General features: G+C 48.4%; 1 protein-coding gene across 1 annotated transcript in view; it reads right to left on the bottom strand.

Moving 5' to 3' along the window:
- gli2a (GLI family zinc finger 2a) overlaps positions 1-16,256 on the bottom strand; it is a 150,737-nt gene that overhangs the window by 116,737 nt on the left and 17,744 nt on the right. The window contains exon 2 of the mRNA XM_083638290.1: positions 13,937-14,070. Within this exon, the coding sequence (XP_083494416.1) occupies positions 13,937-14,045 (109 nt within the window). The 5' untranslated portion in view covers positions 14,046-14,070. The remainder of the gene's footprint in view (positions 1-13,936; positions 14,071-16,256) is intronic.

Genomic DNA, 16,256 nt, shown 5'->3' with positions numbered 1-16,256 from the left:
GTTCATATTGTGTGCATTGTGTGTTAGATCAGCTACTATACCTGCATGCTTGGCAATTCCAACTTGGATGATTTTTTTTTCATGTTTGAACTGAAATTGAAGGAAAGGATCATATTGTTCTCCACGGGATGAGAAAATTCAATTTTTTCCCGAAACACTTTCAAAGCCCCACAAACTACATCGTGGTCAAAAAGATATCGTGTTTCTCTTTGTTCCTGAAAAAGTAGCCATTTGGAAGATACTAGGTTATCACTCGACGGCGACGATATGTGTATATCAGAGTGCATACAATGTGCATACAGCGTGTGTGTGTGTGTGTGTGTGTGTGTGTGTGTGTGTGTGTGTGTGCTGTGTGTGTGTGTGTAGCACACTATGCGCATGTGTCAGATCCATGTCTGCCCGTGAACATGTCTGTATTCGCCGCTGTCATGGGACGACCCCACTGCTCTTTGAAGCCCGAGCCAGGAATTCCCAGGCGTAGCTCATACGGTTGGGGGAAATCACCTGGCAAAGAAAACAGCCTACGCCAACACACAGGCCTTCATTCAACAGCCCAGCATTTTGTTATTATTAGGCTCTTTATTAGGGCTTTGCCTCCTTCCACTTCCCTAATGAAGAGAAAGCTAAGTAATGAACCCTGTACTGTAGCAATAATCTGTACTGTAGCAATAATCTGTACTGTAGCAATAATCTGTACTGTAGCAATAATCTGTATTGTAGCAATAATTTGTACTCTAGCAATAATCTGTACTGTAGCAATAATCTGTACTGTAGCAATAATCTGTATTGTAGCAATTATTTGTACTCTAGCAATAATCTGTACTGTAGCAATAATCTGTACTGTAGCAATAATCTGTAGTGTAGCAATAATCTGTACTGTACCAATAATCTGTACTGTAGCAAAAATCTGTAGTGTAGCAATAATCTATACTGTAGCAATAATTTGTACTGTGTGTATGTATATATATGTATGTATCCCCCGGTGGAACTGGCAGGATATATATATATATATATATATATATATATATACTGTATGAATCTGTTGGCTACTACTACTATGTGCTGATTTATACAAGAAGTTCCAGCGTAAATTTGGGGAAATAACATGGCAATGGGAGTAAAGGTCTTTGATTGTTTTCGTATGCGTGTTTTTTAATCCGTCATCTGAAAACACCGACGGGTCCCAGCTCGCAAAAATCTATTGACTGATGCGAAAAACGCAGAAAATCGAACCCCGTGCGAAAACTTCAATGACGGACGTAATTGTCGGACTCGGTGTGTCAATGATGATTGACACAAATGAGGTGGTATTCTTTTTTTCCCCGTGCGTCAATTTCGGACGAAAATACGGACTTGGTGTGCAAAAGCTATTACACTCTAAAAGCGCAGTCTCTATTATAAAGTGTTACCCCTTTTATTTGTATTCCCACATCTCATGCTAAACCCTGACTGTCTTCTCTCTCACGGTTTAGTTTATCACATGACGATTTTCTCATTCCTCTCTCTTACTTTCCAGTGCAAGCCTACGAAAACGTCTTCGCAGCAGTCCTCATATTCCCTCAGCCACCTTCATGACTCTTTGACCGCAGTCACCAATAGTTCACTTTTCCCTAAGACGGCTGCTTCTTTCATCGTCATGCGCCCCTGACTCTATCCACACATGCTTATGCAGCAATTACGTGTTAACTGTCTTTTTTTATTTCTGCCAGGTTGGATTTCATTGAAAGTATAGAACCGCCGCCTCCTTTAGCCATTCGATTGGCACTGGGGCCACCCATGCTAAAAATGGATGGACCCTTGGCCACGGCAAAGCGCTTTGGATAAAACTATCCGCCAAGTGGCATAATGTTCTGTTGTGTTAGGATTAGATGAAATGAGGAGAAAGTTGGATTTAAATCTCAGACTTCCTGTGCTTTGAAACGGAGGGGGATTCTCCCATATGGAAAAGTTGGACTGCCAGCGCCAGCCAGAGATATCACTCAATCATCTGATGGCTATCCAGTTGTTAGGGGATGACTATCTTTACTCCCGCCTCTCTCGGCCCGCCATATTTCCTGTAGTTTGCGTGATGAATGGCAGTATAAATCAGTTTTCCATATGGTAGCGTTCTGTTTGCTTTTTTTCTCCCGGCGACCATGACAACCATGGAGGGGCCCTCACGGCAGGCTCTGCTGTGATTACAGAGCACTGTAACTAATAGTAGCTCTGTTCCAGAGCACTTTCTCACAAAGCATACGACAGTGGAGCGCTGGAGCACGGCCGCTATTCAAACGGATGCCTAATTAGCCGATTTCACATCCCACCCGTAGCGGCCATTTTGTGTCTAAAATGCAGGAAGTAACACGGTATAAAAATTGGACGGCATGCACTGATATACATTGTGTATATGATTTATATGCTCACCTGTTCAAAAGTGCTTTTAACCTGTGATAACTATGTATTGTTTATTTTGTTTTAACTGTGTTGTTTCCTCATTCTTGATTTGTATCGTGTATTGTGTTTTTAATGTGTTGCTTTTTTTTAAACCCCTTGTAAAACATCTTTGAGTACCTTTAAAAGCGCTCTATAAACAAAATGTATTATTATTATTATTATTATTATTATTATTATTATTATTATTATTATATGCATGCCGTCTATTTTTTATATTGTGTTACTTCCTGCATTTTAGACACAAAATGGCTGCTTTGGGTGGGATGTGAAATAGGCGTATGGCTGGTGGAAAAAGCTCTTTAAATTAAGGCTTTTTGATTGGGAAGTAAAGACTGCTACTAAATGTGCCATGGCTCGGTCAGGAGTGGTGGCGAAGACTTTCCTTGTCAAATGATGAGATAACCACGATTTCATCCCCCAAAAGAGCCTGCTGGCATGAACCACATTACAGGTTCTGTCGAAGTTATGAGTCATCTTAAGCATCTTGGCTGGAAAAAATAGTTACGCTTTGACTTTAGGACGATTTGAGCTTTTGGAAATGTTGACTGAAATACTGAATCTAAATTTGAGGCCACCACATTTTCATCATTTTGTCATGTAGCGTTTTGTAAAGGGAAACCCCTCCGGTTGTTCTCTGTGATCCTGTGCGAATGAATGGGACGGGTTCCAAAAGCCAGCGAGCTGTGTTGCTGCTGGGACGTCTGCTGTGTTTGTTATCCCTGGGCTGGGACGTCCCAGTTTGTTATCCCTGGGTCCACTGCATTTACTCAGACAACCTCGTCTGCTTATTTTTCCCGGCCGCACGGTTTACTGTAAGTCGTCTGCGTGCTGTCCCTGGAGCGCGGCCAGCGGGGGCAGCGGTGGCCCCGCCGGTGTCACAGCCGCATGGCTCTGTTTGGAGCAGGATTCACCCTCCTCTGGGGGGACGCGAGACCGCGAGAAAATATCGTAAAAGTTGAAATTTCTCCCTCCGTGTTTATGGAACTCCTCCGCCTCTGCCGACGACCCTCCTGACTGTGAGGGGACTGGGTTTGGTCTTGTTTCTCACCGGCCCGACGTGTTCTATCTCAACGACGACGACGAAACTGGGTCCAAGTTCACCCCCTGCACTGGCTGTCAGGTGACCTGCGCGCGCGCGGGCGGCGCGGGCACGTCCGCCTCCGTGCGACTGCGATCGGCCTAATTGCGGGGCGCTAACAGAGGCCGAGCGTTGCGGGACGGCAGCGGTGAAACTGGAGATGTGTAATTACTAGAAGCTGCACTTCCCTCAGGAGGAATTCTACTGGTGGCAGAAATCAATTTCCTCCCGGCGGCTTTGCAACACAATGACCCCCGGCTTTCTCTCTGAACACACCTATTGTCCCGCGGCTTATTCCTCTTTCCAGGCTCCAGTCACCACAGACCTGCGTCACTTCTTACCCACGGGGGGGGGGGGGGGGGGGGGGTGCGCCGTGACTTCAACTAGATCACACGCTTCGGGACGTCTCCCATAACCCTACCCCCCCCCCCCCACCCCCCCAACTGGAATAAAATGCCAAACCCCTCTCCCCACAGAGATATAAATGTTGATGCCAGCCTTTTGAGAGATGTATATATTGTCCTGTTCTATTCTCGACAGACGGCCAAATAACTCTCATCGGACCTGCACTTCTCATCACGGTCGGGTGACCTCCCCATGCAGCTCTTTCCCTCCAGTCGCGTTTCTACCAAGGGGGACCACAGCTGTGTCTGCGGGGGGGGAAGGGGGGGGGGTGGTTCGAACCGGAAGCGTCTGACCGCAAACTGTCCGCCTCTGGACCAACTCAGCCATAGGAAGCAAGGCCTGTTTACATAAGCGCCTCCCCCTCGTGTTTACAGCTCGCACACATTTTTGTTTGACCGCGTCTAAACGGCTCGGACGTTTATTTTGCTTCACGTGAACTGTGAGTGTTAAGGCTACGTTAGCGGATGAAAGTAGCCGCGACTGGCAGACTGTTGGCTCGCGTTTGATGGATACTGGGTGGGGGGGGGGGAGGGGGAAGGGGGGGGGGGGGCTACGTCGGGTCAGGGGAGATTGAGAGTTTACAGAATAGCAACAGGCGCGGATTCTCCGCCACTTGTTTCACAGCTCCGGGTGTTTGGACGTCAAAGCGAGTGAAAAGAGGTCGCCTGAGGAGACACCTTCGAGAGGAGAGGGAGGAGAGAGAGGGGGGCGGGGGCGGAGCTAGTAGACGACACCTTATTGGGCCGATTCCCATCGGCCTACCAAAACAGGAAGGAAGTATCCGAGAGGGCGGGGGCATGGAATTACACTCGGCATGCTGGGAAAGGCTTTCTACTAAAGAGAGGATGGAACACAAAGAGAGAAAAGCCAGCGAGGAGGAGAGGGAGAGACGCGGGGAGAGAGGGAGAGACACGAGGAGAGAGGGAGAGACGCAAGGAGAGAGGGAGAGAGGCGGGGAGAGAGGGAGAGACGCAAGGAGAGAGGGAGAGAGGCGGGGAGAGAGGGAGAGACGCAAGGAGAGAGGGAGAGACGCGGGGAGAGAGGGAGAGACGCAAGGAGAGAGGGAGAGAGGCGGGGAGAGAGGGAGAGACGCGGGGAGAGAGGGAGAGACGCGGGGAGAGAGGGAGAGAGGCGGGGAGAGAGGGAGAGAGGCGGGGAGAGAGGGAGAGAGGCGGGGAGAGAGGGAGAGAGGCGGGGAGAGAGGGAGAGACGTGGAGAGAGAGGGAGAGAGGCGGGGAGAGAGGGAGAGAGGCGGGGAGAGAGGGAGAGAGGCGGGGAGAGAGGGAGAGAGGCGGGGAGAGAGGGAGAGACGTGGAGAGAGAGGGAGAGACACGAGGAGGAGAGGGAGAGAGGCGAGGAGGAGAGGGAGAGAGGCGGGGAGAGAGGGAGAGAGGCGAGGAGGAGAGGGAGAGAGGCGGGGAGAGAGGGAGAGACGCGGGGAGAGAGGGAGAGACGCGGGGAGGAGAGGGAGAGACGGGGAGAGAGGGAGAGACGGGGGGAGAGAGGGAGAGACGCGGGGAGGAGAAGGAGAGACGCGGGGAGAGAGGGAGAGACGGGGAGAGAGGGAGAGACGGGGGGAGAGAGGGAGAGAGGCGAGGAGGAGAGGGAGAGACGCGGGGAGAGAGAGCGAGCTGACAGGGTGTTTGTTAATCCCCTGAAGCATCCATATATTGCCTGCAGCTCCTCTCCCACTGCTTGTAAACGGCCAGGAATGTAACATGTTGTCTCTGGGCGCCGCGTGTGTCTCTGCTACACACGGATTTATCTCGGCAGACGTTACCCCAAAGCATACTTTTCTTTTCTCTTCTTTTCTGTACCGTGTGGAGGCTTTGAAGCAGAGGCAGAGCGTTTCCCCACCAAACAACCGCTATCGAGACGATGTCCTCTCATCTCAGTCCGATGTATGTTTCATATAAGCACACATGAGAGAGCTGTCAAACCCTGTGAGGCCTCCACTCCGTCAACATGTGATGCCGAGTGGGTTCAGAAAAACACACCATGTGAAGACTAAACGCTGCTTAATGCTTCAGACGTTATGGAACAATCTGGCCACCGCTAAAAATATACATTCCGCTGATGATTTTCTTTTTGCTAAAGCGAGAAAGACAAGTCTCCGTAGTGCTCTCGACCAAAGTGTTCCGCTGAACTCTATGCATCTCCATCCCGAGACACAGAAACTGTCATAATTAATTTCTAAAAAATAACAATAATAATTATATGTGTATGTACTGTATAATAAGCAAAACCCTTGTGACCAATTGCTACCAATCTCTGAAAGCCCCCCCCCCCCCCCCCCCCACAGTGTTGTTCCCTTAGTATGTAGGCCAGCACTGCCTTGATGAGAATGCCTTCTAATGGGCAGTGATGAAGGCAGAACCACTCAGGGTGCAGAAACCTGTGTTTCTGCTTCTGGCTTCTTCACAGCAATCATTCAGCAAGGTCTGAAAGCAAGCGGAAAAACACCATGTCCCCTTCTGCTTTCACTTAGCATATCTAATCTGTAAATCCTGTCTTGGCCAGCTAGTCCAAGTGAAACTCAAGATAAGAGAGAGACAGACAGACAGACAGACAGACAGACAGGCTGACAGAGAGACAGACAGAGAGACAGAGAGACAGACAGACAGACAGAGAGACAGACAGACAGACAGGCTGACAGACAGACAGACAGACAGACAGGCTAACAGAGAGACAGACAGACAGGCTAACAGAGAGACAGACAGACAGGCTAACAGAGAGACAGACAGACAGACAGACAGACAGACAGACAGACAGACAGACAGACAGGCAGACAGACAGACAGACAGGCTAACAGAGAGACAGACAGACAGAGAGACAGACAGACAGACAGAGACAGAGAGACAGGGATGCCAGGATGGAAGGGGAGGGTCTGGGAGGGGAGTGGAGGGGCACCTTGGAAAGCCATCAAGTGAACTGTTTATAAAAGCCATATGAATGAATGTAAGCAGCCATCTCTTCAGCCTAGATAGACAGTCAGCTTCTCTCTCTCTCTCTCGCTCTCTCTTTCACTCTCTCAGTGTGTGAGAAGTGTTTCCATGCAGATGGAGCTCTCTCGCTCTCTCTCTCTCTCTCTCTCTCTCTCCCTCTCTCTCTCTCTCTCTCTCTCTCTCCCTCTCTCTCTCTCTCTCTCTCTCTCTCTCAGTTTCCAGACAGATCTTGGGGTTCTGAGGCAAAAGTAAAAAAAAAACGAGGATCACTGCCGAGCGCTAAAGCAAACGAGATCTATTTCAGCAGGCTGGCTGCTGGATGGGGATCGTGGGGACGGGAATCCAACGATTACCGAATAGAAGAATATCATTCAAAAGAGATCTTTATCTGATCAATCCACTGTGTCCAGTCTCACATACTGGACATATATCGGACGCTAAATCTAACACGGTCGCTGTAAAAGGACTCTGGAAAAGGACTGGAGATGACCGCACTTTGCAAAAACAGATGACCATAAATTGAAAGTCATTCCGGTACACAAACGGTATCAGTCTCTCACGTAGACGTTGTTGGAGGAGGACGGACGGCGCTGACTTCCTGATAGTGTGTGGCTATGGACCCTGACAGGAAAGACACAACATCGGGGCTTCAGTCAATAGGGCTTCCTGTAAGCTTGTTGCTCGCAAGTCTTCTCGAGTATCAAGTATTAGGAAAAGAATTATTGATACGCTGATGCAAAATGGATGACACTGGATAGACCGTGCTTCTTTCCCAACACGGCGATCCCACTGGGGATACGAAAAGATACTTTTCACTCTTAAGGATGAAATCCATGACATGTTTGGTAGCTATAAGAGCCTGGGGAGGTGGCAGGTAACTCAAGCCACTCCTTTAAATAGAAGAGATGGTGACAGACGCAGCAAAATGGACAGTATCAAGTTGAGTTGCACAGCGTTCCCCTTTCTTTGTATGCCGCTGCCTCATGGACAAAGAGTGAGTTACTCTTTTAAATGTCATGGAGTGCCTCTCTGACATTGGGGACAACTGTTGCAAAAAAAAAAAAAAAAACGGATTCTGAAAGAATGGAAGTCCCCTTCCTCACCTTCTTTCCAACTGTGGTTGACGGACATGATCTGTGTTATGAGGATGGAGAGGCTCAGATCCCTGAGAACCAACTCACTTAAAAAGTGTCGAACTATTTGGGACTCGTTTCTAACCTACCTCGATGAGGTAGTGGAGGCAATGAGTGACTTGCCTGGCTAGCTCCTATTAAACGCCTCGGTGGGACCCCACGCACAGCATCTCTTATGAGCACATAAGCACCTTATATGGACGGTAGCACCACAACAATTATTATTATTATTATATCATGTATGTTTTTCTTTGTTTTCCTTTCCCGTTTTTCCTGTTTGTTTTGTTCATGTTGATAAAATTGAAGAAAAAGTCATGGAGTACCACGGCCTTTCTGAAGAATTTTCCTTTTCTCTGGTTAGAATACTTCAGTCATGGGGGGGCACGGTGGCGCAGTGGTAAGCCCTGTCGCCTCACAGCTAGAAGGTCCTGGGTTCGATTCCCACCTGGGACGCTGTGAACGCTGAAGGAGTGCGTGCCCGTCCGCATGTCCTCGAGTGCCCACCGCCCGGGTGGGGTCGTCAAAAAGGGCCTTTCTGTGTGGAGTTTGCATGTTCTCCCCACGTGCCCCCTGGGGGTTTCCTTCATATAGGAACCCCACACCAAAACATGCAATATCCTGGTTGCTGAAGTGGTGCCTCCTCTGGCCGTTAGGGGCGCCTGTTCAGAGGGAGGGGAACTCGTTGGAATAGCGTGATCCTCCCACGTGCTATGTCCTACCGGTGAAGCTTCCCCTGTCAGGTGAAAAGAAGCGGCTGGCTAACTGCCCATGTCTCGGAGGAAGCATGGAGCCAGTTTCGGCTCTCCCCAGATCGGCAGAGGGTGGAGCAGCAACCAGGATAAATAAATTAAAATTAGCACTAATGGGGGATAAAAATGGGATAAAAAAATCGGGGGGAAATACTTCAGTCATCAGGAGATGAATTGTTTGATTCCGTTCTCCAAGGTGGAGGGCCTAAGGAGTTGAAGCCAGAGAGGGCACAGAGGTCTGGCCTGAATGCGGTCAGGCCCTGCATAACCCCTCAGCCACTGAGCACCCAACACCTCCACCTCTCAGCCGGTCTGTGGAACCACACCACTGAGCACCCAACACCTCCACCTCTCAGCCGGTCTGTGGAACCACACCACTGAGCACCCAACACCTCCACCTCTCAGCCGGTCTGTGGAACCACACCACTGAGCACCCAACACCTCCACCTCTCAGCCGGTCTGTGGAACCACACCACTGAGCTCCCAACACCTCCACCTCTGAGCCGGCCTGTATGTGGAACCACACCACTGAGCTCCGCCCGCCCGCCCGCCCCCACCCCTCTCCCCCAACCCCTCCACCTCTGAGCCGGCCTGTGGAAGCACAGCAGCGTAAGAGCCTCATTTACGGCCATCGAAAGAAAGGCAGAAATCTCTTTCTCAGGAAGATTAGTGGCTGTCCCTTTGGAGCAGGCCTGTGGACCGGGAGGGGGTGGATGGACTCTATTTTCCTCTGGGACATTTTTCTCTGCCAGGGGGGCCCTGACACCCCCAACACCCCCCTCCTTCCCCCGAGCGCACCCCCCCCCCCACCCCCCACCCGGAGCACCTTCCAGAGAGAGGCCCTGTGGCCAGTGCAGAGACCCCGGAGAAGACCTCATCTGCCCCCTCTCCCCCCACCCCTAAAGCCCTAAGGCCCTCCACCTTGGCCATTACTCAACCTCCATCTCCACGGAGACTCCGGCCACGATGAACAGCGCTCCTCCTTATCGCAAAACCCGCGCACTCCTCCTCCTAACGAGACTAAACACACGAGACGAGACCGCCGCGCGTCATCCATCTAAACTACAGTGACCGCCGATAAGACGCACGGCTGGTCCGTTTTCATATAAGACTTGGGGAGGGGCTGATTTAACGCTTTTCTTCCGTGTGTTATCCCTATTCCCATTTGCTTTCAGAGAACAGCGGGTTTGAATCAGAGTTGCGACTGGAGTGTTGACAAAGGTGAGAGGAGGTTCCGCATCTCATTTGCAACCGTCCTCAAGATGCATCAAGACTGTGGATAATTATCTATATGGACCATGGTGTTTCTTTACGCAGAAGAACATCAATCTCTGTCGGAGGCCCGGCCCGCGCGCAGCCCAGCACAGCACAGCCTCCGACTCTCCGAGAACGATGCATACGACACCGCCGGTCCGCCAGAGAGAATCAGATTGTTAGCGAGCCTGCCTGTCTGCTCCACTGGCCTAGTACGTTAGTAACTAGTACGTTAGTAACTAGTACGTTAGTAACTAGTACGTTAGTAACTAGTACGTTAGTAACTAGTACGTCACATCTAGTACGGTCAACACCGGAATGAGCAATGACGGAAAAAATTCTCTCTCTGGCAAACTCACTCGAATATAATAAGGCCTGTAAAACAACTAGCTGGCAGAGCCGCCTCTCTCTCTCTTTCTCTTTCTCTCTCCCGCTCTCTCTCTCTCTCTCTCTCTCTCGTCTCTCCGTCTCTCTCTCTCTCTCTTTCTCTCTCTCTCTCTCTCTCGTCTCTCCGTCTCTCTCTCTCTCTTTCTCTCTCCCGCTCTCTCTCTCGCTCTCTCTGTCTCTTTCTCTCTCTCTGTCTCACTCCTTGTCTCTCGCTCTCTCTCTCTGTCTCTCTCTCTCTCTCCGTCTCTCTCTCTGTCTCTCTCTCTCTGTCTCACTCGTTGGCTCTCTCTCTCTCTCTGTCTCTCTCTCTCGCTCTCTCGCTCTCTCTCTTTCAGCTGAGAGGAGAAGCAGGAAGTGCACCGGATCAGTCAAGAACATCTAAGCTATATACTGATCCTCCGGTGCGAAGTAAGCAGGGGGGCACATCCATCACAGGTTTTCCCTTTGAAACGGTGAGATGTTTTACAGTCCTGGATGCGGGTGCCTAATCTGAACACATGTTACTCTGACATGGTAAAGTACAAGCCCTGAGACGGACTCGTAAATCGCAGGGCCCGGGAGTCGGGTTGCCTTGTTGGAAGCACGGCCTCTCGCTGCAAGAGACAGATGCAGGCTGTCACACAGAATGCGGGTGCCCATTTAAAACCATTTAACAAGGCCCGGAGAAAGCCGCCCCGATTCCTGTCGCCCGCTGAACCCGACCCGTTTGGTTCCAGCCAGGATTTCTACCCCCTTATCCTCTAACCACCCCCACCACCACCACCTCTCCTTCTGTTCCTTGGATCCTCACACACACACACACTGGGGCGTTGGAGGGGCCAGACAGGCTTCCAGTATGGTTAACATTCGCAGACACAAGTTCAGCAGGGCAAGGCATGTCTCCATGAAAAACGCAAGCAAACCAAGTTACGAGATTGCTTATGTGGCCAGCTGACACAGTGGAGGAGATTGGCAGCATGTTTTCAGGACGTTTCCACTTAGGTTGTGTGCGGCTGTTGTACTGTGTAGTTATTTTTATTTTGTATTTTTTTTTTTTTTTACAAAATAAAAGTGTAAAAGAGTCTCTCTCTGTATGGGTTTAAGCCAGAGGTTCTCAAATGTTTTTCAGCCAAGGACCCCTTACAAGATAGAAAATATACCGGGGACCCCCTCATTCTGATTTGTGATTTTGAGCTAAGCTTAATTGTTTCCACGGTAACGTGCTTGACTTTTAAATTGATAGGTTTGTTAGATTAGAATGTAATGCATGAACCATTTTAGATTTAAAGCATAAAATATTTTCGTTGAACTATGAAGCTTTTGCAAAAAAAAAATATATATATATATATACTGTATATTTGTATTTTCCTGAAAACTTTTCGTGGCCCCTCTTGCAAAGTGCCACGGACCCCCATTTGAGAACCACTGGTTTAAGCATTGCAAACAGATTTGCAAGTGAGCTGAATAAACGGCGGCGTTTAAGTTAGCTATTCTACATTTCTACAAATAACGAATGTTGTTGATTTATTCACTTTTTGCCCCATATTCTGGTTTTCAACATGCATACTAATGGGAGAAGCAGTACAAATCAAGAAATAATCAAGCAAACAAAAGGAGAGCATTAAAACGATGTAATGATGGGGGAATGGATGCTGATGTCCTACTTGCACTGTTCTCCTGTCTGAAGTGAGGAGGTGATGGGTATGGCGTTGTGATGGCGGGCCACCAGGCCCTTCATTAAACAGTGAAACATCTTGAACGATATGCTCCTCAGAAGATGCCAGCGTCCATCCCTGAAGGGCTTCAGTGTCCACCGGCCGGCCTGAGTAATTCATGACGCTGGTGCCTCAGAGGCCGGAACGCGCTCCTCCGACCTCGTTATGAGGAGTTTGCATCACACGTTCACTCATGAAAACACCATGCTCTCATCTTTTAATGATGAACTGTTAGTACATCTCTCGCACACCCTGCGCCCTCTGCTTACCTCGCAGGCCGGACGCCCCGCAAATACCTCCCGACAGTTGTAGGCTACTTTTGCCTTTGCGATGACGGATCAAGCCGTGGAAATTCAACCCTGCACATCCTACGTGACACAATGGTCATAATTCTGTCGGAATAATTCATTGCGATTTCAAGTGCGACGTTTTCTTCGTCTCCTGGTTTGAGAAACTTCTGGCCTCTTTGTGAAGGTGCCAGCGAGGGCCACAGCGGAAACGTCCTAGTTCCTCACCCCGCACGATCCCCTAAACAATTCACGCTCACGGCCCCCCTCTTGTGGCAGGCCACCAAGCCCATCATTAAGCGGAAATAGTGCTAACGCCACAATGTCGTATGACATCTCGTTAGCATTTCAAAGGTGCTCCCCCCCACCCCCCTCCTCCCAGCCTATATGATGCACGATGTCGTCCACTGCGATGCCAGCCTTTCTTAGTAATTCATGCCGCTTACACTCGGGAGGTGAGAAGAACAAGGTCTTTCCACCTCATTATCGCGTTTTCTCATCACCCATTCTCTGACATCTCTGAACCCCCCCCCCGTCTCTAGGTCCAACGCGTTTCATGTGCCACCCAGCTGCACATGTGAGTAGTAGCCATACCCTGAATGATGTTGCTGTAGACTGCAGCATGGAGTACCAGCATAGCATAATGCTACAGGAAAACATATATTTAAGTTTGCAAGTATGAAATGGCTGCAACTGCAGTGGTGCCAGCTTGGAAATGCTCACCAAATCACCGTAGAAGTTACCAAATTACATTATTCTTGAATATCCTCAAATAGCTTAAAGGGATACACCACTTTTTTGGAAGTTTAGCTCATTTGCCACATCCCCCCCACATAACCAAGATACACCATGCCTTACCGGTACTGTCCGCTCAGTTTACAGTGAGCTACAGTTGTGAAGTTAGTAATTATCGCCATAGAATGGAGGCTAATGGTACAGCTGTTAAAAATCTGCCAAAACACACATCTCACTGCGCCAAAATACATGTTGTGCTTCGGGTACTCACCACACGATGAAATGTTAATCCAAAATGCACATAATCTTGCACATAATCTTTTTGGAAGGAAAAGAGGTCGACACCCATGTTTGGAAAGTAGTGCCGCCGACCTCTTTTCCTTCCAAAAAGACAGATTATGTGCATTTTGGATTAACATTTCATCGTGTGGTGAGTACCCGAAGCACACCATGTATTTTGGCGCAGTGAGATGTGTGTTTTGGCAGATTTTTAACAGCTGTACCATTAGCCTCCATTCTATGGCGATAATTACTAACTTCACGCCTGTAGCTCACTGTAAACTGAGCGGACAGTGCCGGTAAGGCATGGTGTATCCCTTTAAATTTGACTTACAAACATGTGCCTCTCGATATATCTGATCTGAGCTGAGATTCTGTTCCTGCAATGAACCGTGAATTTATACTACCGGTGATATTTTAAACTAGCTTTCACCACAGCTATTGTTAAGGGTTTGGCCTTGCTGCATTTGCTAATGCTCTTGGAATGCTGTGCAAAGCGTATGCGTATGTAGTGAGGTCGATGTTTTGGGAGAAGAGAGGTCAGAAATGAGCCGTACCCCTGGTCAGAGTGGTGGGCGAGGGTTTCTTGGGGAGCTCCGAGAAGCTGCTTCCATCCAGAGCCGATCCCTTACACTCCTTCTTCTCGGTGGCAGCTGAAGTGTCCATGCTGCTCCTCAACGTCTGAGCCAATCTGGAGAGACATGAGAGAGACTAAGGTTAGGCCAGACTAAGGTTAGGCCAGACTAAGGTTAGGCCAGACTAAGGTTAGGCCAGACTAAAGTTAGGCCAGACTAAGGTTAGGCCAGATATCAGGGACGGCGGCGATGGCATGAGAGGGTTTGTGGAGAGGTTTGACGGATTCTTCTCTCACAAACCAGAGTACGCAGGTCCATCCATACACACGTAAATTCACACACACTGCATGTACAGAGTCAAGTAAACACTTAATTAACTTAACTTTAAGTAATAATCTGTCATTTTCATATCAATAAATGCATGCTTTGCTGTCATCAACCAATATAACACAATGGTGATTCAACCTGCATGCACAGAGTTTACAAAGTTTTCAAATATTCTATTCTAAATTCCCGGTGTCTTCGGTGTTTCTTAGAAAACTCCTGTGGCGCACAACAAGTGATGCGTTTGACATTTCAGGCAGTAACAACCGTTTGTTTGGAATCAATAGGAGAAGATTGGTAGTTAGCATGGGCAGCGGTAGCCAGCGTGACAAAGAAAAGAGCGCCACCTACAGAAACTCATCAACAGAGAATCCAAGGAAAAAGGGCATCACAGAACCCGCCCACACTGTTTGATTGACAGGTGATCTGTGGGACGTGCAGTGAAGAAACACCGAAGCAATGAGCGCTTAGCAGTTAGTACCAGAGATGTCAGCAAAATAATAATAAATAAATAAATAAATAAATAAATAAATAAATAAATAAATAAATAAATAAATAAATAAATAAATAAATAAATAAATAAAATAAATCAAATAAATAAATAAAAATACAGAACTTATTTTCAAACAATTCAATTCATCTTCTAAAAGCTTTGAGGCATAAAGCGGCTCAAAGGACCAGCCTCTGTTGAGGTGCCTCGCTGTGGCATGATGACAAGACTGAAAGAGTCTGGCAGCACATGACATCATCACATGACATCATCTTGCATGTCTCCACACACTGCTCTGCTTCTCATTCAAGCAAAATATAGTGAATCACTTTTGTCATAAAAAAAATGTTTTAAAGCCTTTTTGAAGCTTTTTTTTTTATTTTTTATTAGAAACCCTCAAGGAAACATTTAGGTTTTCTGGGATTTGTTACAACAGTGCAGCTGACACTCATCATGCCAAACTGCAGCAGGCCAAAAATAATGCAACGCGCTTCACTCCTTGTCACACTACAAATGTGTGTTTCCAGTGTAATTTATCCATATGTATCCATGCAGTTATGCTGTCAGCGTAACTAATGTGAGGTCAGGCCCCTAAACACACACACAGGTTTCTCAGTGTGATGTCGTGAGTGGAGTCGCACAGTGCCCCCTCTCTATTCCAATTGTAAGCGCGCGAGTCGCGCGCCGCACTTAGCGCTGTGGTTTGAGCCGCGCCGCGCACTGTGTCAATAGCTGCTCCTCGTGTCTGTGTGAATGGCCGGATGACTTGGCAGCGTGCCACTTGTTTGACTTGGTGGGACCTACAAGATCATCCTCGGGCGGAGAACAAACAGGAGCCAGTGTGGAGGGGAAAGCCTCGAAAACCAGCTTGTGGTCGTCGCTTTCCCACCCACCCTTCAAGCATGTCGGTGAGAAGATGTTTGGTGTGTTTTCACAGTGTGCTGTGAGACGACAGTATGGCCAAACCCTGCAACTGCGTGTAATCAGTGTGGATAGGTGACTTTAGGGATGCAGCCATTCACCGATTTCACTATTAACCGCGGTTTAAATTTTTTTTTTTTTTTTTTTTTTTTTTTTTTTACCATAAAGGCTCAGCCACACCGAGCGCTTCTGAGGGACATTATGGTATTGCCGAAGTAGTGCGCTAGGAAAACGCGGAGAAAACGATCGCCCTTTGGTATTTCAACAACACAACTTCACTTCCTAGTTTTCACAGACGACAAAGCAATCACCCCCTGGGGCAGGGGTGGGCAACATTTTTTTTCCCCCAGAGGGCCATACTGACTTACATCAAGTAAGCGAAGGGCCACACATTGGAGATTATACCTGCCAACACTCGTGATTTTCGCGGGAGTCTCCCTATTTTTAACCCTCTCTCCCGTTGTGATTGGTCATTTCTCATTAATCTCCAGATATAATAGTGATACAAATCCAATGGCTGTAGCAGATGAGATTTATTAACATAATTCGGGCCCTAGGGCCGCATTT

The sequence above is a fragment of the Poromitra crassiceps genome (assembly GCF_964638095.1).
Source record: "Poromitra crassiceps genome assembly, chromosome: 6".
Lineage (NCBI taxonomy): Eukaryota > Metazoa > Chordata > Actinopteri > Beryciformes > Melamphaidae > Poromitra > Poromitra crassiceps.
This window is presented reverse-complemented; position numbering and strand designations above follow the sequence as displayed.